Here is a 26530-nt window from a genome sequence, read left to right as displayed (position 1 = left end):
GCCTGTGAACAATGCCCAATAAGCAATAAATCAAATTCTGAAAAATACATTTTATATCTAATTTAATAACAACTCTACTTTAATAATATAAATGATATCTTTCTCTAATTTAATCAGCACATGCTTGGTGTGTATTGCTAATGTAATTCTAAATCTCCATATTTAATGATGCATGCTTTTCATAGTGCATTTTACTTAGAAAATGCCATCTTTAATGAACCTACAAGAAATCTCTAATAGGCATAATCTCAGAATATGTAACTTCTCTGTTTAAAGGGTTCTGGGGGCAATTTTGCTGAGTGTAGTACTTAAAATCAAATACTTGGTAGACTAGAGGAAGTACATAATATATCTATTTATAAAAGGAAATTGTGCTAATAGACTGTAATGCAAATGGCCGAGTGGAGCAGTAATGGAGCTCAAACTCTCAATATTTCATAATGTTTAGTATGTGGGCATGCATTATTAGAAAACAGCACTTAAATGTTGCTGCTAATGTTTTGTACAGAAGGAAAATAATAGACAAAATAGACAATAGACAATAATGGAAAAAAAATTGTAAAATCGAATAGTGGAAGATATGTTATAGCAGTAACTGTGCTTGTTTTCCATATTTATCCTACTCTAATCTGATTGTGCTGATTGTGTCCTAACACTTACTTTAACTTTGATAAAACCATATTGAAGTACAGTGGAACCTCGGCTAGCGTCATTATGTCATTCCAGAAGGTCTGATTGTATGCGGTGCATGCTGCTTATCCGCCTCTTTGTTGTGGCTCCCTTTGCAATGCTTGAATATTTTTTTAACACCCAAGTGTGGAAAATACAAGTCTTTGTCATGAGTTTAAAAAAAAATCAAACGTTTTTAGAGACCATTGAATGCATCTTGGCTGAGTTCTGAATGGTGATTGGATGAACGCAAGGAAGGCAGGAGAAGCCTGTGTGTGGCTGCCTGCGCTGATTGAGCCGTAACAGACACAAATTCCCAACTATTGGCAGTCTCTCTCCAGCCAAGACGCAAAATCAGTGGGTGTTGAATTGTACGACTGTGCATGTCATCGCGCACACGCTGGTTTGCGACGCAATCCCAGAAAGTTGAGTGTTCAACTTTTTTCGCTGTTCCCTAGATGAGGACCAAACAGTGGAAGTTTCACTGACCGACCAATGAGCGGACAGGTTGCTATTCAATACGCTCTCACGGATAAACATGGAAGAAAAAAGCGTCAGATTTCCCTGAGCTGGCTGACATTTCTAATAAAGAAATTAGAGATATAGCGAAAAAATATATGCTCAACTAGTCTGGGAACGCTTCAGGAGCTGGATGAAGTAACTAGGGAAAGGGAAGTTTGGTTTCCCTGCTTAGGCTGCTGCCCCTGCGACCTGACTTTGGTTAAGTGGAAGAACATTGACGGGTGGATACTGGGTAATAACTATATAAATGCACTTCACTCACAAACTGTATTACAAAAATCAGTTCTGATGATCCATAAAGCCATTCATAAAGAACATACAAAATCTTATTTGTCATGCTTTCGGTGCTGGTTATTGTGTGTAGCTGCTCTATAGGAGTCCACAACTCAATACAAAGGTCAAAATAAGCATAATAGGTCCCCTTTAATGTACAAAGTAATCATTCTTGCTGGTCTCCTCGCACTGAGTCATTCAGGCGCACTCGTAAGTTTGTGTGTTAGGCGCTAATTGTTTTTTAATTACCCTCCACGGCAATGGACATACCCCACTTTGGGAACCACTGGTCCAGAGTTTCATACCCTGTACTTTGCTTTGCCCCTATATGGATGTTTGTACCACATAAAAATGTGCAGCTTTTCAAATCGTATTGTTGATAGCATTATTTAATGGGATCCGTATTTGTGAATTTACTCAAACTAACCTGTCTTAATTGTTAAAACAATATGGTACATTTTCTAGCAATTACATTGTATATTGCAGTAGTCTCTTGCTTGTGAACCACATCCAGAGGCATAACAGTAAAAACAGCATGTGTTCATTCCTTACACATGATGTGAGCTGGCAGTTTGAGAAAATGGCTACTGCATGATTGGATATCAGTATCAGATAAAGCCAATGTCAAACATATCTAATTATAAACCATGACATTAAACTACTTCAATGTTCAGTTGTGAGCTAACTTAAAAAAATATCCAATTAGGATGAGTGGATACCGTATGTTTCTATTATTTACTGGCAGTTTATGCCACCGGTGAAGAAAAAAAAACAGCATGTTGTCATGAAAGAAAAGGTTTTATTCATGTTTGAAATTACACAACTACCACAAGGAAGACTTTTCAGTCCAGGGTGTAGTTCGGTTAGAAAGCAACACTAAACATGTTTATTACATTAGAATCACTGCCACAAATCATTTGTCATGACTTTTCAGTTTCAGAATCACATACAATAGAAAAAAGAGAAAAGAAGTTTGAACCCTGTTGAACAGAGCTGGAAATATACAGTTCTGAATACTGAAACTTCTATGCATTACAGTTTTAATAGTGACTTTTTTTTTCTTTGTTTTTTGGGTATGATTTAGTAATAAGATGAGCAACATTCAAAATGTTTTTATTTCAGTATTTACAACAGTTTTACTGTAAATTTCTCGCAATTTTAATCGCACCCCCTTCATAAAAGCCACAGACCAACAATGTACTCGCTCCGCTATTCTTCATGGTATTAATGTTATCATGTTCACTTTTTATTTTGTGTTTTTTAAGCTGCAATATAGCAACAGCATTTTATTAAAAGATTAAAATATACATTACATTACATAGAGAATGAAGAGGCTTACAGTGTTACAAGATGTCATCAAAATAAGTCAAAAAATTAAACAGAAGTTGGACAGAAAAAAACCTCAAAACAAACCAAAACAAAACATGGTGATGATGTTTAGAGGTAGTATGTGAGCACTCTAAGCTACAGGAATGGAAGAATCAGTATGAATGCTAATGAGGTAATAAAGCTGTATATTTATTGGTGGGATGTTTAATTACTCTGAAGCTAAGTGTTGTACAAGGTTGTGTGTGTGTGTGTGTGTCATCGGGCTTTGCAAGTTACGAGCTGTTGTTGGGGATTTGATGATTTCCACAAGCAGTACAAAAATGTTTATATGTACATACTAAACATCACATTATGAAATATGGGTGATATCATGTTACGGTAAAGCAATTGATTACAATTGTTTATGCTCCAGACTTTGAATAGTCGTTGACTTGTACTAATGTATACAGCCAAGTAAGTGTGATGTTGCCGTTGAGCTGCCAACGGTGGTGCTGTTGAGTTCCAATTAATTAACGTATTAAAAGAAATCAAAGAAAAAGCAATTTTCAAAAGAGAAAAGAAAAGAGTAAGTGCATACTGTTGACATTTAAAATGCCATGTAAAATACACGTCATCCTGCATTTTCAATACAGAGGATATAATGAAAGTCTGAGTGACTAACATTGGAGGGTTGTTTGATATTGACTTAATCCTACAACAAACAAGCTGATTTACAAAGAAAACACTGAGACAACCAAGAAATGTTGGCTCTTGATGGTGGAAAATGGCATCCTCGCATGTGGCCTGGTTTTCGGACATTATCAATGTACAGGAAAAAAAAAAAAAACAACTGTGGCGTGAAAAGGTTTTGTATGTCCTCAGTAGTTGGGCAGCCAGTTAGAGTCTATGCCCAGCTTGAGACTCAAATGCATGAAGAGTTGATCAATTGGAGGTATCGGAGTGTACACTGCCAGGTCCCTCTGTCAGCGATATTACAGAAGACGGAGTTGTTGCATCTTGCCACCCCCCATTAGTCTGAGACACAAAGAGGCGAGGGGAGAGATGACTATCACATTTTCAGCAATATGACACACGTGACAATATTACACCCAAAATGACAACAGACTGCTTCAATTGAGATGATAACACTCTGTGAGCCGATGCCGCTAAAGGGCTCGCGGGGTGTTATCATCTCAAGTAAAAACAAATAGCGAGCCAGCCCTCACTTTGGTTTCTATGAAGATTCAATACAAGAGTTGTATCAAAAATACTGCCTTTATAAAAATAATGTCCAGTTTTGTTTTGTTTGACACTTTCACAGCAGTGTTCAATTCCCAATATATTTCTTATACTTGTTATATTTCTAATACTGTGGCTACCTTATACCTAAGATGCTTTATTTTTTTTTTCCATTTGTACATGTGCACACAGTTCGGGACATTGGAATTGTTTGTGCATCAAAATAAAAAGACTCATCAGAATAATGCATATAGCTGATGTGTCAATGTCACATTATTATCTATGTAAAAAAAAAAAACATCTTTATTCAGCTCTTAAATTATTCGTTTGTGGTTGTCATTCTAAAATTTCACAACTGATTAGCATACTGATGTCATTTCAGTTATGACCAACTGGAGAGAAGGGAGACAGGAACAGGAAGTTAGAGAGAAATAAAAGAATGATCTTCAGACGTTATTATTCACACATGAATTTTATAGCTTAATAACACCCAGTACTAAATATGAAATACTTAATAGACAATTTTGGGGAATACATTCAAATAACTGATTTGTCATATTATGTCATTATATTTGATTTGCTTATTTGATAAGAGAAAAAAATGAAATAATCAACAATCAACCAAAGCTCTTCAATAGCAACATCCAAAAATGACTCATAAATTGTGAGATTTGACTCTAGTATGTCTTTATTTAATGTTCCTAGTTATTCTAACATAATTATTTTACCATTACCTGAACACACTATGTAAAATATATAGTGTGAATGATTTATCAAAACTAGATATGCCCAAGGGTCTGGATTAAATAAACCGTTCCTTTGTACTCCTATTCGGTAGAACTGTATAACGTGATGTTCGTCAATGTAACTTGTTAAGTATGTTTAAATCAAATAAACTATACCAGACCAAACCATTCCACTGTGTCACAGTACGGTATGTTGGTTCCATTGTGAAAACCTGTTTACTCTTTACAAAATGCTTCCTTACCCAAAAATGGGTTACAATGTTTTGTTCCAGCCTTTGAGCCATGGAATCAGCAAAGACAAATTTGTTTTGCGCCCCAACCAATGGGAGCGATGCCTCAAATCAGTGTCTAAGCAGATTTCAGCAATGTCCGGCAGCTTGTCGCTACATATTCTTCTGCCAGTCAGGAGGAGGGAGGTCTCAGCTCGGCTGAGGTGGGGGGAGCTGAGTGGAAGTGACAAGGCAGGGCTTTGCCAAGAGAGCCAGTCTTAGCCTGCCTGACTTTGCCTCGCTCTAGGCATGACCTAGCCTTTACTGGATCTCTGTCTACGTCACCACCAACAACACTAAAGGTTAGTCTATGCTAATATGTCTATAAAGCATTTCCGGAATTGATGTTATAAAACAGACGCAGTGTAACAATGACTTCCTGAAGAATAATATTTGTATGTGGGTCTCCATTCTCCCCTTTTTTCCCCCCACATAATGTAGGGTTGACTCAGTAGTGCCGCTTGCTATTTTAGTCAGGATTGTGCAAAGCTCCACTGAGCCACTAGGCACAGGTCTACAGTGCACATGGAAGTGAGAAACCTTGTGAGAAAGTGAAAAACACTTGATCTAGCTTGGGGCTGACATGTCTGAAAAGCTTATAGTAATAAGTCTTCAGCAGAGACGAAATGACACCGAAAGCCGCCGTTACAGGCGGCATCATTTTCTTGCATTTACAGTTTCCTACTGCTGAATACTTTGGATATTCACAAATTCACTTCCTTGCTGAAAATGACTCATTTATTATGGTTTAATTAACATGAAGAAAATGCATCTGATTGTACACAGCAAATAATCCATCTTTTACTTTTGTACTTTAAAGCTTTAAGCAAAAGGTTGACATTTATGAGTGCATAAAGGTACAGGCAATAATAATATTAGATCAGATTAGATTGGGGGAAAACATTCGGCAAACCTACAAAACAGAAGCCATGCACACATGTTCTGATTCCATCGAACAGTGAGTCAAATAAATTATTCAAAGATGTTCATTTTTGCATGTAGACCTGCAACAAAACATATCTTAAAAATGCCAGTTGCTACAGTGATTTGACTCATGTCAGTGTTGCATTGCATAAAAATTCCAAGATGCAGTACTCACATTTAAGCTGTGTGGACTGTACATGGTGTTTCGGCCAAGAGCATCACTGTATCCTGCCGTCTGACTGATAACATGGCGCAGGGTATCCACCTGAAAGGGGAGACAAGGTGCACAGGTCGTTCAACTTGGTGTGTGGCGGCAGGCCAGCACTAACTGAACACATGCTAATTGATAGGCACTAGCTATTATGAAGTAACATAGAAAACTTCCATAAGAAATGTGCTAAGCATAACTAGCAATTGGTTATTAGTTACAATTGAATCTATTTTAGATTTACATCATTTGTTGAAACAAGAAAGTAACACTGCAACTGAAACTGCACTGTTTTAACTTTCTCATAAATTATAATATATTATTGTCAAAATTGCACATCTTTGTGCATAATGGAAGACAGCAACAACAAACAATATCACAATATGACAAAGGAGACAAAGAGGATATAGGACAATAACAAAGGGGGGAAACAAGGTACCAAAAACCCAATACCAACCCAAGAGGTCAAGTCAAAGCCAAATGCATTTACTGAATCTTTCATATCGGATGCCTGACATCTTAATTGCATTGTGTTATAATTATGTTTTGTCTGCCAATATATTCCATCCAAAGCAAAATAAGTCAAAAGACACTGTTGTGGGTATCAGAGTGCCTCATTTTGCTAATTTGAGCTCTGTTCACAAGAGCACCTTTTTCTGCTTCAGACTGCAGTGTGGATGGCTCAGTACACAGGCAAGGCAAGGACAGCCCTCTGCACCCGCAGTGAGGAACTGTCCCTGATTGTTGATCCTACCTGTGACTGTACATTGGCTCCGACTTGTGCCCCTTGGTAAGAATCCCCATTCAGACTCTGCATGCTCAAGAACATGTCCCCAGAGTTTGGGAGGTTAAAAGAACCTGAAGAACCTAGAGAGGGAAGATGTAAGTAGCTGAATAACATGAGCGGGCTATAAAAGGAAAACACACACAAGTAAGGCAAACACGCAGCTCACATCCACACACACACACACACACACACACACACATATATCTGAATAAATGGAAGTCAACTCAAACAGACACATACAAATATAGTGAGGAAAAACGCCCATAAAGCAAGCAAGTACCAGAGCGAAGGGGGAAAGCAAAAGGCGCAAATAAAAAAACACATGGGGATGATATGCAGGAGGACTGAAAAAGGATTTGATATTTTTACCAACATGATGGGCACAAATGAAGTGAGAATCACACAACACAAGGGGCCAGTTCTACATGTGGTTGGTCGCTTAAGCTCCCAATTGCTCCACATCATCTAATCCCAATCTAACACTGGCAGAAGGTATCACATGATAAATGACAAGAACAATAAGAAGCTTATGAAAAGACCAGTACCAGTAAACATGTTGGTTAAAAGACTGTTTTTGCTCTCTGCAGAATCCAGCTGAAACTCTTCATCTTTCATCTGGAATCCTGGGTGCAAGAAAAAGGGACCACTTCATAAGCTTACCACATCCCGATGAAGCTCAACCCAGTCCAAATTCAGCACATTCTACATTCTAGTCTCATTTTCAGACATTATCGTTTTTTTTTATGTTATATGACTCTAAAATGCACATAAAAATGTGTAGTCAAACTGCTCCCAGCTGTTATGTTTACACTTATTAAAGAAAATAACACACAACCATTCCTTGTGACTACATACCATTACATATAAAATGACAGGAGATTGACAGGGAAGTCAAGGGAAAACAAATCCCATGACAATATTCATATTTTTTCTGTTCTTTTCCAAAAATACATGTATTCTCAGTTCACAAGTCAGGAATGTTTCCTTTATGCATGAGTTTGCTTGGCACCGAGTGTCTTATAGACAGGAGACACTGTGATCCCCATGCTGGGAGCTGAGCCTGTCACTCTCGCCTGTGTGAATGGTGCATGAGAGAGTGAGGCAAGGAGGGAGATAGGCAGCAGGTTAAGGCCTGAGGTGCAGGGCAGGTCTCTTTTCATCTCTTTTCTTTATTATGCAGGAGTGCCTACCAGAGTTAGGTGTAGTAGGGGAGTTGGCCTGGCTGTTCTGCACTGCAGCGGCTGCAGCGTGTGCCGCATTTACAGCAGTCTTGGCGGCGTACAGGTTGGCCTCCTCTTGAAACTTTCCGATATTTTTCTTGTAGCGGATCCGTTTGTTGCCGAACCAGTTGGATACCTGCGTGGAAGAGCAAGAGAGGGGAGGAGCAGAGGAGTCAGACGTCAAGCAGCCACAGCAGCGTGCACTGAGCAGTGTGACTGTTTCAAGATGTCATGTTTGGGTCCATCAAGTACCCAATTCCCAGCCCCTGCAGCAATGTCCACTGGGTACACAAGCTAATTAAGCCATAATAAGGAGCCACTTGTGTCTTCTCATGGATGGGAGCCTGACATGCTCTCAGCTGCGTCTCCTGACAAAACCCAAACACGAGGGGCCCCTGCTGCTTTGACACTTCTTCACGCTATTGTGTGTGGCTGGTTGTTAACACACCTCTGCCCTCGGTGAAATACACACAGGGTTGATGAATTAAAGAAATGTATACCAGACAATAAGTGCTTTGCAATTTATTATTTATTATTACAAATAATAACCCTAAACAGACTTGAAGAAACTTGATCAAAGTTCAGTAATATTGAAGAGTATTGAAGATTTAGAGCAGTTTGAAATGCAAATTTCACTGAAGTGAATGTCTAACATTAGTCAGACACTAAAAAGTTGTATGAATCTTTAGTGTGGATGCTGGCTCTGCGATAAGAGCAGAATAATGATGAGATGATGTGTGCTTTTAATGGTTCTATAAATTAGAGTGTCTCATTGCTGTGCTGCTGCCCCCACCCCACCCCACCCCAGCCCCCCACCCCTTCCTCTCTATCTCTCTGGCCTTGCAGCCCACTGCTGGACCAGCCAAAGAGCAGCTGCCCCTAATGACGCTTTATTTAATTTCCACCCATGCGCTTAAATTTTAATATCCCCAGCAGCCAGCCAATGTTGTGGCATAAAAAGCAACTGGATTTTCAGGACAACAGATCATTTCTATCCTGCACATCTCGGTGCTCTAAATCTTTAATATCTAAGCAATTAAAATTAATGACCATTCAGGCGAGACCCACTGTCGGCAGCAGGGTTTCTTTGACATCAATTGTTTGATGGCTTTACCTAGAGGTTAAACTAACAAGCAAGGTTTAATTGGAAGCAATGAAAGCCCTGGCTATCATCCCTTTTACTTAACCTGCTTATAGTGGATTGTAATGACGTAATCGTCACATGTTTTTAGAAGGGTCACAAAGTGAAAATCACATCATTTATTCACACCATTGTCTGTATCTCAACCAAACGTGCAAAAATGGGACTTTTTGTAGTGAACACATTTAATCATCAAGTGTCATCTTGCACTATTCTAATTTGTATCACATTTTAATGGACGCAAGTCATTCAGTGTTTCAGCTTAAGATGAAATATGAGCCATTTTGTGAGCAATTTAGGGTCTACCCCGCCTCTCGCCCAAAGACAGCTGGGATAGGCTCCAGCATACACTAATCAGGATAAGCGGCATTGGAAATGGATGGATGGATAGCATGAGACATTTTGTGTTCTTTTGTGATCACATGTAATATGAATCCACTGCTATATATAAGCCTGAGCAGGCACATTGTGAGGCAAACCCTTAAATGTCACATATATTTTTCTCCTGCCCCCTGAGCTACGGCTTTAGTGGTTCTGCGGGTCAGGCTAGTATCGAGCAATGCAAGGTGTGGATCACAACCTAATCTATAGAACTAATTCCCTTTCATCTTGGAGAAGGCCATGCATCCAGTCGACCGATAAGTAAGGGCAGAGCTAGGGTGTTAACGCTGGAATACCTGACATCAGCAGCCTTATAGCCAGTGATTGTGTATGTGAATGTGGACTGTTTGCAAGAACACAACAGAGCCGCTACACGTAGCAGGCAGAGTAGCTGCGTTATACACCATTTCAATCAATAATCCTCCACAGTCAATGAAAAGGAATGCTTGATTAGTCTGTGACCACAGTTTAGACAGCCTTGAGCTTTCAAAGCAAATGCAACATTTTCATTTTTCTCTGGAAGCAATGCCATCAGTTATGAAAGATCCATAAATAATGAGCACGGCAAGGACCCCTCAATGCACTGGGATCTGAATAGTGGATTCTGATGAATGACGAGACTTGCAGCTAATTACTATTCATTTAATTCTTTACATTTCTAGACATCCACAGCAGCAATGGACCTTTAAATAACCATGCAAAGAAAATATGAAACCATTGTCATTGTCATTCACATTTGCATTTCATCCTTGCAAACAATAATGCACAGTGTTTCGTCAGCAATGATGTATTGAGCAAAACTGCCGACTGATATTGGCATACCACTCACGATGGATGGTTTTTACTTGATGAACTGTTTGCGTAATCAACAACTTATTTAGCTGCCAATGGACTGTGACTGTGTCAGGCTGTTGTGCTGGGAGGGCAAACATACTTGGGGTGCACTTGGCAATTGGGTGGGCATCAGACTTACTTAAAAAGAGCTGAAGCATTAATAAGTCAATAACAATGTCTGCTGTGGTCACCGTTCTTCAAGGAATGAGTCACTAATGGGGCCTGTGATGGGTTGAAGTGAATTTTTAAAGGCATTCTAATTCTTGCAAGGACTGATTTGTTCTCAGGAGGACCGATACAGCGGCCTGCGACGGGGTGACGCTACATTTGTGCCTGTATCTTTCAGTGGTGTAATATGACTGGGCATGGGCTAGTGGAATAAATAGAACAAAAAAATTGGAGGTTCAAAACACCACACAACCTGTTGATGCCAAACAACAAACAAAACAATGTGGCAAACAATAGTCAATGCAAAATAGCAAGTACACACAAATATGATGAGAACATTGGTGTGCTTGTCAAGTATGAGCTGACCAAAACGGTCAATGAAACTGTGCTGTTTAAAGGTGGGATGTGAATTAAACTCTTTTAAAAATGTAAAGTATAATCAAACTTATTAGTGTAATTTATAATAGCATTAGCAGTCAATGTAGTTGTGTGGAGGAGGGGGGGGGGGTTCTGTGCAGTGAAGTGGCTATTACATACATAAACAAAGGAGATAACAAAGAAATGAAAACAGTGGATCAGGAGAAGTTATGACATACCTGAGATACTGTGATGGTGCTTCCCACCCCCTGAAGGCAAAAAAGAATGGGCTTTTACAGTATCTGACTCTTCATGACTACACTCAATATACCCCTCAACACTCCCCTCCCCACACAGAACAAAACACTGCAGATGAATCGTTATGGTATAGATTAATGCCTCAGTGATATTGTGCCTCATGAGGACGAGCATAGAACGATATTACGTGTTTGCGTTAAGAGCCGACATAGTAGTCAGCAGGAAATAGCATGGGAGCGAGCTCGGTAATACTTGAGGGGTGGGGGGGGGGGTTAGATGTGAAAGATATTGCCTTCAGGTTTATACCTAATAAGGAGGCTATGCTGTTCAAGTGGGAGAGTTGCATCTTTTAGACTTTAAAAGCAAAACTGCATTAGTAGAATATAGAGAGGTCATATTACATAGTTGTGAAGCACCAGAAATCTGTTTTTTTTTCTATCCTGAAATTGATGATTTCTTCACATTTTATGACTGAGTGAGTGACAGGCAGGAGAGAGCGCATGTGGTGGATGGGAATGAGTGTTGTGGGGAGGGGGGAACGAATAGCAGGGTAGCAGGCGTTGGGGCAGTTAAGGAAGGACAGCATAGTGCTTGATTGAGGCCAAGATGATGGTCCTCCCCTCCCTGTGGCCCTGCCATGACTGACTGGGACCAGCCTTGACTGAAGCATCATTAGGCAGTCACAATGTCAAGGTTAGCTGAGGACGTCGTGTCTTGGTGGTGTAACCCACAGTAACGGCCCCTCTAGGCTTCCCCCTTCTCAACCCTTATTAGCCACCAGCTACTATTCGATGAGTGCTACCCACCTGGGAAACTGTGATGCTGCACTTCTTGGCCAGCTCCTCTTTCGCCTCCTCGCTTGGGTAAGGGTTGCTTAGGTGCGAGTAGAAATACTCATTCAAAATTTCTGTCGCCTGCTTGCTGAAGTTTCTCCTTTTCCGCCTGAGTGGGGAGCAAAACGAGAGAAAGGCCGGGCGAGCCTATTAGTGGGACCAGCATTAACTCATCCATTTGGATCACACAAATTGCACAATCAATCTTGCACATAAATGCTGAAAATGATGAGGAATGGGCTCGGAGGCTCCGAGGAGCACAATACTGTGTCCTGCTTCGAGTCTCTTGTAGACAAAGAAGACCAGGCTCAAAGTGATACACTGACAAGCACACACACAACCTCTAAACACATACAATGTTAAATTTGGTCTGTTGGTCTCCAATTTCCAGTCCAAGCGTGTAATGTGCAGAGTTTAGTGCAGCGGATGGGTGGGCTTCGTGATGGAGCGCAAAGCCCAGTCGGAGTGCATCTCGGTACATTATAGAAATCACGGCATGCACAGTTGAGCATTGTTCCTTAAGTGCCACTGCCCCAGGGATCTCCAGCAGGAACAAGCAAAGTCTAACTAGATCTGGGTCCGTGTCCCTCCCAAGGGCACTACTTATCACGTTCTTGAGCATTTGCTTATTTTTCGCCGTGTTTACTGCGCCTAGCGCAGGCAGTGGGCAGCAAATGTGCTTTCACTTGGATTGGTAGGCCGGAATTTGTGTTAAGCCCGGTAAAACATTACTGCATTGTCAACGGTTACAGTAACTCTTAACATGTTTTACACATGACTTGGTCAGTTTATTTTCAGGTGTGAAGGAAGTAGTCATGTATAGGAGCATGGATACTTTAATGTCAATCATTTCAAAATTGTTTACACTGCCAGAAAGAGCCCACTTTGACAAGAATTTACTTTTGACTTTTTGTTTAAATGTACTGCTTAGTTGAAACTTTTTTAGGTAGCTTTAAGGTTTTATTACTTCTGTTATGGTAAAGTTTGGTGTGTTTGAAGAAATTAAATATGTATCCCAAGCCTTTATAAATGTTATTTTTGTTTGATCACTTTTGATAAAAATGTCAAAGTGGCCCCAAGCATCCTTTGATTTTTCTGCATGCAGCCCTCAGTGGGGTGTCAGTAGACACCCCTGCTCTAAAGCTCCTGCAGTGATTAGGGACAATAGTTTAGTTGCACTAATGGTGTGCATAACTTTTTGAAGGATTCAAAGAATTCCACTGAATTCTTGTGAGACAGAGATAGGAAAAAAAAAACTGCAACACAATGTAAAAAAAACCTCACCCACTGGGTTTGGCTATATGGGGCAAAGAGAAGCAGTAAACTTGAGAAAAACATGCACTGACCTGGCATCAAGAAATCTGGAGCGCAGGATCATGACAGCCTCGCAGGTGCTCTGTTTCAGTTGCATTTGGATGGAGCTGAACTTACGGTGGATGATTCCCACCATGCGCTCAATCTCTTTGGGAGAGATGGGCCGCGTGCGAGACTGTTCCCGCAGCAGGTTCATCACATGGGTAGTGAATTCGTTACATGCCTGTCGAGTAGAAACAGAGACAAAAGCAGCCAAAGTCAGTTTTGTAAATGTCACAAGAGCGGGAGCTCTTTAGAACACCAAAAAGCCTTTTGACTGTTCTCTACAATTGCACACTTCTTTTCATAAGGACATTACTTCATTATATGCGAGCTCTTCTTGTTAAAAGCTTCATCTGAGTGCAGTGTTTATATATTACTTTGACATAATAGGTGAAGTCATCTATGAATATAAATGCCAATTTGCAATTTGGCTTGGCCCTAATGCAGAGGGAATTTAAACAGCTTTCCGTTAAATCAGTAGTTCATACATGATTAATTAGAATAACTCATTTATGTAGTGCACACTTTAGCTCATTACCCTGAGTAAAATTCGTTAGGTATTTACATTTAGATAATTAAAACCTGGAAATACCCCTAAGAAAGATGCATTCACTCTAGGCAAAGTGGTGCATGCCCCTGCACCCAACCCACCTTCACTCACAGAGAGTAAATTACACTAATTTACCTCTCTGGCTCGATGAGGAATTACTGTTACATTTTCGTTTCGTTTCTTTTCTTTCTTTTTTTTTTTTTTACAGTGATGCCTCTGTGTTTAATGGCAGGATCAAAGTGTCAGGTGAGAGCATCACAGCGCACAGATTACTTACAGTGGCAGAGACACTAATGCATTATTTCTACAGTGATCTCCCCCTTCTTGCAAAAGCTATTGCTTGTTAATTCATAGTGCTATACGTGGAGCATGGAACACAATAATTAGAGCAAACTTAAATGTGAAATAACTCATGTGATTACTCGCCATGTCAATCATTTAAAATATTTGATCACAATTAATCAAATTTTGTCCATAGTTAACTCAGAATTAATAACATTTAATCACAGATGGAAATACGTTTTTATCTATAAAAAGTAAAGCAAGTTTATTTATAGAGCAACATTCCGTTTGTTAATTCCGCCATCTTGAATCATGCTCGTGATCTTGTAATATTTAATTTACACAATACAAATGTATTCTCTAAGGTTCACTCATTTCACAAACTCAAATTAGAATGTCAAACTAGTCCGTTTGCTGCGTCAACAATAAATTCCATCCTCATGAAGAAATAAGAAATGAAGCCATGGTTGCAAAACAAAGCTCACAAACAATGTAAGAGCATGTTCACACAGGAAGTTTTCAAGTTGAAATTGTGATTTTTTTATTGTTTCATTCACACGGCAACAACGTTCTGGGTGATCTGAAATTGTATTTTTCGAAAACAGCTTTCGGAGAGCGAATTTCTGACAATGTCACCTTTTGGAAAGACGCTACTTTTAAACAATGATGACATTGCCACCCTGTTGCCATCCCATGTTCAGAAGTGACTAGTTATGTACAACTGCCAAAAAGCTAACATAATATCCAGAGACGTCTCGATCAAATCTCCATTGTACATCTGTGTGTACATGTTGCATGTTTTCTCTGGGCCTTCCTCGCACACTCCAAAAATATTAGATTAATTGACAATTCTAAATTGACCCTAGGTATGAATGTGAGTGTGAAAGACTGTTTGTCTATATGTGCCAGTCCAAGGTGTGCCCTGCCCTCCGCCCAAAGTCAGTTGGGATAGGCTCCAGCATACCCCTGCAACACGAACGAGGATAAAGCGGCATAGAAAATGAATGTATGGATGAACAGAGTAAAAAGTACAAACCAGGCTGCGATTTCTAGAATTGCAAATGTTTTCACACAATGGCAGATCACCTCATCTTATGCTCACATGATCTTAAACTTCACACAGCAGAGACCACTCCTTACCTGTTCATATTTCTCCAGCTCTGTGTGGTAGATCTGCCTGATCTGGGTGAGCTTAGCTCTGTAGTCGGAATGTTCAATAGAATTGTCAGCCGCCCCGCCTGAGGCTGCAGCTGCAGCTGCAGCAGCTGCAGATCCGCCACCTTTTTCTGGTCCTGCCACGCCCTCTGCCAGCAGCATGTTGTCTAAACGCATGAGTTGGGGGTCTGGTGGGTCCTCCTCTTGGGCACCCCGGATACTGAGACCTGCAGCAACAAAGACACAGGAAGAGACTGTCAGACGAAGTCATGCAGTGATATACATGTAACACTACTTCTATAACACTTCTTTATGTACCCTGGTGAGAGGTCACCCACCCAACACCACAACACTTCAGTATAAAGGATCAGTTTTGCATTGCTACAACAATAAACAATGACAACTGACACCGAGCATTATTATTGGGCAACATCTTTCCAAAATGGAAACTGATTAGGCCTGAGTGATCTATTGACAACAATTAAACGCATTATGTCTACATAGCCTCCAATGGTATGATTTTTCCCCGCAGGTAAGTCGTCAGCGCCTCTGAGAATGTGCTGTGTTCCTGTCGCCAATGTCTAAGCCTGTTCTTTTATTTACACACAGCACTGCACACTGTGTACGGGGAGGTTGACATGACAGCAACATCCATAAACTGACAAATGCTCAATGGTGAAGTGGCACTCCTACTTTGTGAAAAGATCCTAAACAGAGAACTACATCTCCACTGTCTTTGTTTTTGACATTGAATGCCAGGAACTCTGCAGTGCACCTCCTATTTAACCTTTCCCTTGTTTGCTCTGAAGATCTGAATGGGCACCCTAAATTTTGCAGCGTTTGTTGTCTTAGTAGGACGAGCACCCGATGAATTCTATGTGGAACATTCATTAATTATTCTCAAGCAATTAAAACCTGCTGTTTTCTGTCTCATGAGCCTGTCAGCAAGTTGTAATCACTCAGTAGATAGAATTCATGCACATTTGGATGCACTGGCAATGCAGGTATCATTTCCGACTTTAATTTGGAGTCGCCAATTAACCTAATTTGGAATTTGGGAGGAGAAAACCCATACACACAGGGGGAGAACATGCAAACTCCACACAGAGATGTCCAAGCGGAGAATCAAACCCAGGTCTTCCCGGTCTCCTGACTACATGCTAACCACTGTGGCCACCGTGCGGCCAACAACAGAAAATGTACTGGATAAAACAAGCAGGCAGTAAACACAGAGTGTCTACTAAAATGTTCTTATTACCAGTTAGTTCAACTCTCGCAATTTTGGGATTTTCAACAGCTCATCACAGCTACATTAAGATATGGATAGCCCCTGGATTCTAAATAAGAAGATTAGTTGCTCTATTGTGTCCGCCAGCAGACATGCAATCAGAGACCGACTGGCTGACCCTGCACACCACTCACAGGAGTCAACACGAGCCAGAATATTTGAATTCCCCTTTTATGCTTTATAAAGTAACCAAAAATAAGCAAAATAGAGACACCATCTGTATCCACTCCTCCAATGATCCTATGTATTGTTGAGCTGCAGTGTCAGTGAAAAACAAATTTGCCTCTATTTATGGATTGGCTGGCTTTGAGTCTTTGAGGTGTAATGGTGTGAAAGGAGTGGATGAATGTGGCTATTTGTGTTGGAGACATTGAGATGCTGGACAAGGCTCCATCAGGCTCGCACAGCCAAACCAACCATGTGGACAATACGCCGCTTGCTCCACTAACCCTCGTCCACATCACACTGCATCTGCACAACTCTCACACCCAAAGCTCTCATTGTAGGGGGGGATGTTCCAGGTTGTGCACACACAAAAATGGCACATGATTCCAATGTTGATATATTTCAGCATGCTCTAATAGCTGGTGGTTTGTCTGCCACTGAGGCTCATATTTTCCTAATTCAGTCTTTACGCTCGCTCTCGGATTCAAGGCAAGCTGTGCACTTTGTACTTTTTCTCTGTGCTGTGGGTGGTTGTAAGTAGCCAGGCACGTTTTTCATGTCAGGTATATTAAATATAACTGGTAGGCAGTGTACATTTCCACACCAAACCCAGTTGTCAGTTTTACTCCACTCACTCTGTATCCAAGGGAAATGCAGCTGAGGGAATTTACAGGGCTTTTCAACTAAATGGCATAAATCACTGGTTTCATTCAAACTAAATAATCACAGACCATAAAGACCTACTTGTCTCTCACCATATATTAGCAGAAACTTCCCGTGTGTAATAATGTGGCCATTCACAGCAAAGAAAAAGCGCAGCATTAGTAAGTGACATGTAATCCTGTTAGTCCGCTGACATGCGGAGTGGCCGTGACATTTTTATCATACATGTCCATTTCTATTTGGGAAATCAGCAGGATAAAAATGATTACTCGGCTACGCTGAGAAGCGAGCGGCCCCGCAGGAGTCCACCAGGGTGTGTTTGAGCCACAAGCAGCGACGGCAGGTCATTCATAACATACACGTTTGGAGGGGTGAAGTGTCTGTCCCTTGTTCAAGCACAGAAAATGTGAAAAGCATGGAGAGAGAAAAAACAGCAAAAATGGAAGAATAACTATTTTAAAATAACAGCGCAATCTGTCTCTGTCTCTGCACCTTTGTTGGCAAAGCTTAAGATTGCAAAAATCACAGTTTCAGCTCAGCATCATCATCCAGTTCTCACCAAATAGGCTTGAGCCAGATAATATCTTTAATTTGCTGTGTGGTTGACAAATCTGTATAGTAACTTGCAAAGCCACAGTCAAATTCTACCTCGGAAATGTTGCTTGCCTGCTCAAATCTTTATCCCTTTTTTTTGTCTGATGATATGGGTATTAAAACAAGTTTGGGCACCAGAGTTAGTGTTAATCCACCTCCGCAGTCAAAGTGGGATTTATCTCAGAGCGGGGGAACGTGCATGAGCCGTGTCACCTTGGTGCACTCCGTTTGCCAAAGCGACTTGAGGATGAGAAATCCATATCTGCACTGGTTACTTCACAGAACTCCAATGACGCTGGTTCACTAAATTACCAGAAATTATTGAATGATGTAAAGGGGGGAACAAATCTGAAATCCTCATACCAGTCTAACGTGTCCTTAATCAGCCTCATTTGTCATTCAAACAATACAGGTGGAGTTTTTCTCCTCTGTGCATGAAACAAAAGGAGAAACTATGATGAATCCATCTCTATCAGTCAGCTCTTCTAGCCATTTTTTACAGGTTTCACGGTTACTATCTGATATGAGCAAGTAACACATTTGTGAGATAAAGACAATGCAGCTTTTAATCCCATACAATAATTTCCGGTTTGTGCCTGTTGTCTCGTCCATCACTCCCTGCTTGAATCCCTGACAGTGATCTGAGCACTGCCTGGGGCTGCTCTCCTTTTCTCCCACTGCCTCTTCCCATGTGCCCTCCTTTATTCTTTGGGCTTAGATGACCTTTGGCCCGCTGCTTGTTTACTCTCATCACTGAAGTGTGAGCAGGAGAGCCATAAAGGCAGAGCCCTGCTGGGTTAATGTGGCCTGCTGAGGAGAGAAGGGGCAGCGTCGGGGTCCTCCACCTCATTCTGCTGCAATGACTGCACCGTCAAACACCACACAATAGATGAGAAAATTTACTGCCGCTTGCAGATATAGTCAAGATTTGTGTACTTTTTTGAAAAACTAGTCTGACCGGTGTGGATATGTTGGATGGCACACTGTGTGTCCACCGCAGGACATACTGCTCATTACCGTAACCCTGACCTCTTGATGCTCTGCTCCCAGCCTGTGCCTTTAGTGCACAGCTCCAGCCACATATTGACACCGTGTTCATCTAATTGCATTGATCCAGAAAGGTCTCCCAAAGCTAACCAATCGAAACAGAATTTATTTTCTGTCAATATTTGCAAAGGTCATCTCTCTTAAAGGCGTGCAGTAGACAGTGTGAGAAGGGAGGTGTCTCGGTGAAGGAGGAGGAGGGGGATGAAGATGGAGACCGTGTATCCAGCCTGTAACTGGGGCTCATCCAAGGTGAGCTTTAACTCCACGTTGGCAGTCAGGATCGGAGGCTTCTAATCCACCGTGTTATTAAAACCCTCTGCCAAAGCAACACACTAGAGACTACAGAGAGCTTACAGTATTCATTTCACAAAGAGGCCAGTGTCACCACAGCCGTGTTCAACGTCTCCTTTGACTTCACATCATCCCTTTTGTCGTGGCGCCTGGATCAGTGACTTTCAGCTCCAGAAGCTGGGAGCTGGATCAAATTACCACTGAAAATCTTTTGTTCTGACAAATGAAACATAAGGATTCTCTTTCACTCATGTTCTTAAAAGCGTTTTTTTTTTCTTAAACCTTGGCCTACATCTACATGGCACAAAGAATCTGAGGGACTGCCTGCGGGGTTTCTATTGCATGTACAATAATTAACATGCCATTAACACATTAATACACATTAACTATTCCCAATGTTAATGGCAGAGTAATTACCATACCTGATACCACACTGTAGGGAGGCAAAGCACATTTGCCACTTTGTGTTTCACCGTCTCAGTTGAGTGAGCTAAAATGAATAAAGTTAAATGGCTCATTTTGCATAGAAATGCTGTCTATTGGAATAAAAAAGTCACCCCATCTCTGGCAGGGAACGTTTTTTTTTTTTACAAGATTTTGAAGTGTGTCTGTGTCCACTCATCCAGGAGAATATTGATGCAATCAGGGGTCACTGATAGTAGACCTGGTGCAAGTCTTCTAAATGACCCCAAAGGTGTTTTGATGGGGCTGAGGTTACAGTGTCCACACATGTCCTTGTAGACATTGTTCATGAGGCACTGTCAACAGAAAAGGACCTTCTATAAACTCTTTCTGAAGCATACTATTGTCCAATGTTATGAATAATGGTCAACACTGGCATAACAATTACAATTTGGTTTATATCGGTACTGTTTTTCTGCCAAGAATGATGGCGTTCTCCTCACCAGCTTGCTAGTTCAGTATGTTTACAGTATGGAATTATTTCCATGTTTCACCTTTTGATGGTAAATACTGTATGTGCTACAGAGGGTCTTAATAAGACGTCCATAGATGTACAAGCACAACACAACAAAAGGACGGCAGCCATGAAGCTCGGGAGGCACTTCTAATTTGCACACAGCTCCATCTCACCATCACACCACACAGTCGTCAAGAGCCTACAGACAAAACTGCATCCTGTCATACGTGATAACAAAATAAGGGTCACAGCTTCAGTTCTCAATGAAAGCGCTGGTTCTGCAAAGGGGAAGTAAGGAGTGATGATTTCTATTGACTTTTTTTGAGACAAAATGTTTAAAATAAATATCTCACTTTTTCTGCAACTTGTACTGCCTATTTGTGAAATGCATCCATTGGCATCACAGTAAACGAGACATAATAGTATGCACATTGTAAAATATCTAAAAATAAATGGCTACCTTTAGTAAGTTGCACACTTGTCAAATGATTCAAGAAGGAATGTGACCTAAACTGGGGAATCCCTGTCTAGATTGATGGTGTATTTCCTCCCAACAGAGTGAGTGATAAGCTAATCAGCTTTGCTGACAGTGAAGTGTTACAGCCCTTCAGTGCCAGAGCTGGGTCAAGTCTTTCCCCATCACACACCACCAATACACAGCAAACAGGCAGCATGTGGGGGTAGGGGTGGGCTTAGGTGCGATGAGGGGTAAAAAGTAGTCATAAAAGACAGGTCAGGTTGCTTTCATAATAATACTCCCACTTTAACCACCCAACAAATGTCTGCAGGAATGGTTGAAGGTGAGGTAAGGTGCCACTCGTGACCCACAAGTAAAGATGTGGGCAGTTGGGGCAGGCACAAAGGAGAGGGACAACAACCAAACCACAATCTTGAAGAGTTTTTGCCAAGCACACCAAAATTAATCACTGTCCCGTGGTGGCACTGACATTTCTGTGAAATGACACCCATGACAAACTAGGGTGAAAGGAGGGGGCGTCTAAACAACAGTTACTGTCACTTGCATGTGCACAATACACATGTGTTTGTACCTCCGTCTGTTTATATTTGGACATTGAGTGCCCACTTTGCTTCCTACTCTCAAAGACTCATTGTGGGCAAATGGCCAAGTGGTGCAGTGATGGCTGACCAGGCCTGGTGGTGGCGGCCGCACGCAGCGGTCGGGGAGTCTGGCCAAGTGAGTGGACAGGACCTCTGCCATAGATCAGCAAACTGACTGACCCTACAGGACACATGCGGCATGGGGCTTCAACATGGGGCTTGCATGGTTCACAAGGTCCTCTTGTCAAAGAATAAGCTACAGCCACAGAAACTCAAAGTAGAATATGTATCCAAATGGAACCTAAAAAAATATCTAATGTATTTAAGCATAGAGTTAACATCTAAACAATTGTTGGGTCTTGATGGTTATACTGCATTTCATTTTGGTGTATTTTTCCTGGCATCAAAATTTGTGACATTAAATTGTATATTTAATGTGTTAGAGTATTGAGCTGCTTACCACAATTTGTTGCAAAGGTAGGCTGATTTGTTATTCAGACCCCAAGCAAATAATGCAAATGTGGCACTGAAAGCCACTTATGAAATACCCCAAGGCAACTAATCAGTCCTCCTTTCGTTTCAGCCTTTCTGCAGCCTCCCTAATTAGAAGATGGAGATTGCATGAAACCAGGTCACACAGCAGGTCTTGTACACACAGATAACCATACATAATATGCAAGACAAAACTTTGTCCAGATACTAAGCCAAGCATGCACTATTTTAAAGGCGAGGTGTGGAAAAAAAATGCCATTTAGGTTATTAATGTCATTGTTTATGGCTATATTATCAAGATAAATAATTAAACTTCTAAGCACTTTGTTTTTCTGTTGGATATTTTGTGTTGTGTATTTTGTGCATGCATACTACATGGACGTATAAACAAAGAAACGTCATTGGTAACATACAGCCAACCATGATCTACTGCCAGAGATGATTCTTTGCAGTGGCATTTCTGCAAGAGAGTTGACAGTCCATCATTTAGATTTTGCAGTGTATCCACGAAAAGGCTGCATTGCCTGAAGCAGAAGGAGCTGCTCTTTCCCCCAGTGTCTTTTGTAGGAACGAATTCAGCTCTAAATTGTAAAGCCTTTGCTCGGCGTGCTAGCGTGTTAAGGACTCTGCTGTGAGGCAACTGAGGTTACAACTGAGCTTGATGTGCTGATTCTCAGGGAGAACTGATAAAGCTCACAAAAAACACATCCACTTCATGTGTCTTAGGCTGCACGCACCTTCACGACAGCCTTGTTTCTGGAATCATCCAAAGCCTGATGTTGCAGGTTACAACTAGGTCTGCAGAGTGCAGTGCGAGGAGTGGGTGGGCAGATCAGGTCCGAGCCAACAACAGCTTGTGACAGAAGCAGGCCAAAGAGGATGCTGAGACACGCACAGACTTAACAGGCAGCCGGCCTGCCATCCACTCTTTTTCAGCTCGCCTTACACTCAACACATCAGTTCACATTCATTGCAAGCGTCTCTCTGAGATTGACAAAACAGTTTCTTATTACCATAAAAAAGTACAATGCACTATACAGATGAGACAACTTAATGAGGTAGACCTGAAAAATGTAATGATATATATCAATATACAATACAACTTGTATCATATGCCCTTCTTATAAGTAAATGAAGTAACACTTATTATGTAATTTCATTAGACTGCATGACCAATGGGTAATTTTATTAATAAAAAAAACATTTGTGGTAATTATCACTGATTGTATTTTACAAACTATTTCATGGCTGACTGGAGAATGGAGGTGTGTCCATTGGCTGTGACTTGCTCGTCCTGTTACCAAATATGAAACATGCAGTCCCCCTCATGTCATGTCACCCCTGTGCCGAGTCCCCTTCCGAATCCAATTCCCTGCTTGGATTTCACTGAAGTAGAGACAAGGCAGTGCTGCAGCAACACAACAGCTCCCGTAGCGTCTCTGCACGTGGTGAAAGAAGGGCAGGAGGGGGGCTGAGCTGGGAGCACATGCTCATAATTACAATAATTAACAGTTGCAGATTTAATTGGATGGGAAGGCATTAACGGGAGGAACATTGTGGCCCCTCATGCTGGGAGACTCTCTGCTTCAAGACGCCTTTGTCTTCCTGGGCACCTAATGGTGCTTTGGCTGCTGTTGGCGAGTGCTGACACGACACAACACAACCTAGTGAGGGTTCAGATGGCAGGGCTTGTCAGGATTCAAATTGGAGGCAGATAATTAGGTGTCAGGTTAATGAGAACGTGAGTTCTTGATTGCATTTGGTTACTGTATGTTGGCAATTAATGGCATTGTTTTTGTGTTTTTATTGTTCACTTGAGTGGAAAGCATACTGCATGATTCTAGTCAAGTATGACAACTGTTTGAGAGTGAGGAAGTGAAAAACTGTAAACAGTTTTTTGTTTGAGCATGTTGGATGAGGAGCTATGGTTATTGTTCAGAGACAGTAACACATGTTACTATGAGACAGGAACATGATTTCTCTTTTTAAAAACTAAAGAAAAAAATTCCTGGTCCCAAAAATTATCCTTCCTCAGCCAGCTCTGAAGTACAGTAATCCCTCATTTTATCGACAGTAAAAAGTGAATTTCCACAAAATAGGATTTCTTTATTTATATATAAAATATGTTCATAGTCAGAGCTGTTACGATCGTCTAAATATGGTTTTTAACAATATTAGAGCCCCTTACACATGAAATAACACCCCTGTGGTAAACTTTACACTTGTATCATGACAAAAATAATACTCATGTTGTCTTCTCTACAGGAACTGAAAGCGAGACCGACAGAAAGTTGCGTCTGGGATTAAGCTTTCAATGAAAATGCTTAATTACGTAACATTTCCTTAACATGCATGGTTTGACTAATAATAGTACATATTCAACCATATTGCTACCAAAGTGGCAACTCCACAATAATCCAGATCCAACTGTTGTTATGAACCATAAAATGCTGATTTCATGCCGTGAGCTTTACCATTTTCCTCAGAAAACTCACATATTTTGGCTTATTTCCAAATTTGCTCTCATATTTTAACATTTGTGAAAACAAGATGTTCTTTCTTGTACTGTCGGGGAAGCACAGCTTCCGTCAACACTCGGGCAACAATGCCATAATACATCCTGTCGCAAAATAAAAACACGGCCATCAAAATAACGCAGTTGCACCGTAGTAGGCAGGGATAATATATTTATATGTTTCATTTAGGAAATAGTCTCATGCTCCGAAATATGAATTGCAACAGGACCTTAAAAAAGGGTTAACACAACACAGTATGGAGTTTTCAAAATGTAATCTCAGTTGGCTCACGGTGATCACACTGCATGACCTTTTCAGAGTGTATTGCCTCATGTCAGGCTCCAAAGATGTCAAGCTCAAGTGAAGTTGGAGGTCAGGAACAGGACATTGTGGCCATAAGAATGCACAAGAAAAAAGAAACCAAACCATAAGTGTGGAGTTAATTCAGCATACAGTACATTTTCCTACGTTTTTTTGAGAAATCACATCTCCCCCAGAAGAAAAAAAGCTGTGCTTTCAATGCAGGAGATTCATTGGCAATGAATCCACTCAGAGTTCTGAGACATTCTCTTCTATGGTCCGACCACACAACACCTCCTATTTTGGACTGGCTTGTTCTTTGCCTGTGGTGGCCAATTAAAGGGATATAAGATAAATGGGCACCCACAACTTTGATGTCCATCTTTTTAATAAGCTTTGGTTAAGAAGACATCTCGGTGAAAGGGTTCAATATCTTCACAGTGGGAGAGAAAAGAGGTTTATTCTAAAATGAAATAGCATGTAAATACTGCTGGAGGTTTAGGCTGGGTGGGGGGATCATAGTGTTGGCTGTGACTTTGGTGTTGGCATTCATTATCTCCCTCTGCAGTTGTGCAGATTAGTCAGCGAAAGATGATTCTAAGAGCCTCGTGAAATCAGCGCTTTATACTACTGAATAAACTTGAGCGCAAACAGAGAAAAAGTCTTCCTTTTTTGGCATTATAGTCAAATATTCTCAATTCATGAAGCAGTGAAAACAAGCTGTCGTTGTTTATGTTCAAACCTAAATCAGGCCAGCTGTTTAATTACTTGCAAAACCCAAAATCTTCAAGGTTGGCAATACACAGCACTAACAAGGGAAAATGTAATGTAATGTAATCTAGAATGGTGCAGAGGGCAATAAAGTGCATGAGTGTGTATGAACGTAAGAGAGGTGGAAGGAGAGCATATATCTAAGCGGCCCTACGGAAGTGCTCCTTTATAAGTGTGTGTAACTCAGTCAGGAATAATGTAAATGTCTAGAGAGTCTTAAGAGCGAGCAGACCCGTTTAAAAGCACCCCGTTTCAGCCTAGTAAAACAAGTCAATAAATACAGCGGGAAAGCCGCTGCTGTCTCTTGCTCTTTCCTGAATGAAAACAGAGGTGAACCGCTTATTTTCAGTCTGGCACCTGAGCTTGACAGCGGCATTAACGTGTGCTCATACGTTCTGACTACCACTCGTCACAAGCTATATCTGTCAGCATTACACTGGAGTACATTTTACATGCAAAATAAGTTCTCTCCAGAAGGTATATTTATGGCTTTCTAGTGGTCAGCTGCATCATATGATCACACTTATGATGTTTATACAAGACTGCTCCCTCTCGTTCACTTCATTGGTTTGTCTCTTTGTTGATTCTCACAGGCAGAACAAACACAGATGGATTACACACCAAGCCTCAATAGGCCAGCAGTTAGCGGGGAGAAGGCAGCTTCTTTCTGCCTACACTCCAAATGGGAAGCCGATGACACAGACTGCGGCTAAATGGAAACACCATTAGGAAGGCAAACACTTCACCACAATAACTTGTACCTGATTACCACGGGAAAGCAAAGGCAAGGTTCCTTTTTTTTTTTTTTTTCTTTTACTGTGTCAACACTTTGGGAAAGCAAATATTTCACTGACTACCCTCACTGCTCTTTAATCCATATGCTGCATTCTGTTTGACACCACAGACTCTCTGCATGGGTTTGTGGACTAGGAAGAGCTACTCGTC

The 26530-nt window shown here is 41.0% G+C and overlaps 1 protein-coding gene across 8 annotated transcripts in view; it reads right to left on the bottom strand.

The window, feature by feature from the left end:
- Positions 1-2249: 2249 nt before the first annotated feature.
- The window catches only part of pbx3b (pre-B-cell leukemia homeobox 3b), a 60830-nt gene continuing 36549 nt past the window's right edge, over positions 2250-26530 (bottom strand). For 2 of the 8 annotated variants that reach the window (XM_078789841.1, XM_058070266.2), the window contains exons 3-11: positions 15466-15707; positions 13484-13674; positions 12111-12246; positions 11286-11315; positions 8136-8301; positions 7491-7568; positions 6913-7025; positions 6126-6215; positions 2250-3807 (exon numbers count right to left, since the gene is read on the bottom strand). In XM_078789841.1, the coding sequence (XP_078645967.1) occupies positions 3715-3807; positions 6126-6215; positions 6913-7025; positions 7491-7568; positions 8136-8301; positions 11286-11315; positions 12111-12246; positions 13484-13674; positions 15466-15707 (1139 nt within the window). In that variant the 3' untranslated portion in view covers positions 2250-3714. The remainder of the gene's footprint in view (positions 3808-6125; positions 6216-6912; positions 7026-7490; positions 7569-8135; positions 8302-11285; positions 11316-12110; positions 12247-13483; positions 13675-15465; positions 15708-26530) is intronic. The other 6 variants (XM_058070261.2, XM_058070262.2, XM_078789842.1 and 3 more) reach the window with 4 other exon arrangements.

This window comes from Doryrhamphus excisus, linkage group LG3 (genome assembly GCF_037039965.1).
Source record: "Doryrhamphus excisus strain RoL-2023G ecotype Guam linkage group LG3, RoL_Dexc_Guam_v1.1, whole genome shotgun sequence".
Lineage (NCBI taxonomy): Eukaryota > Metazoa > Chordata > Actinopteri > Syngnathiformes > Syngnathidae > Doryrhamphus > Doryrhamphus excisus.
This window is presented reverse-complemented; position numbering and strand designations above follow the sequence as displayed.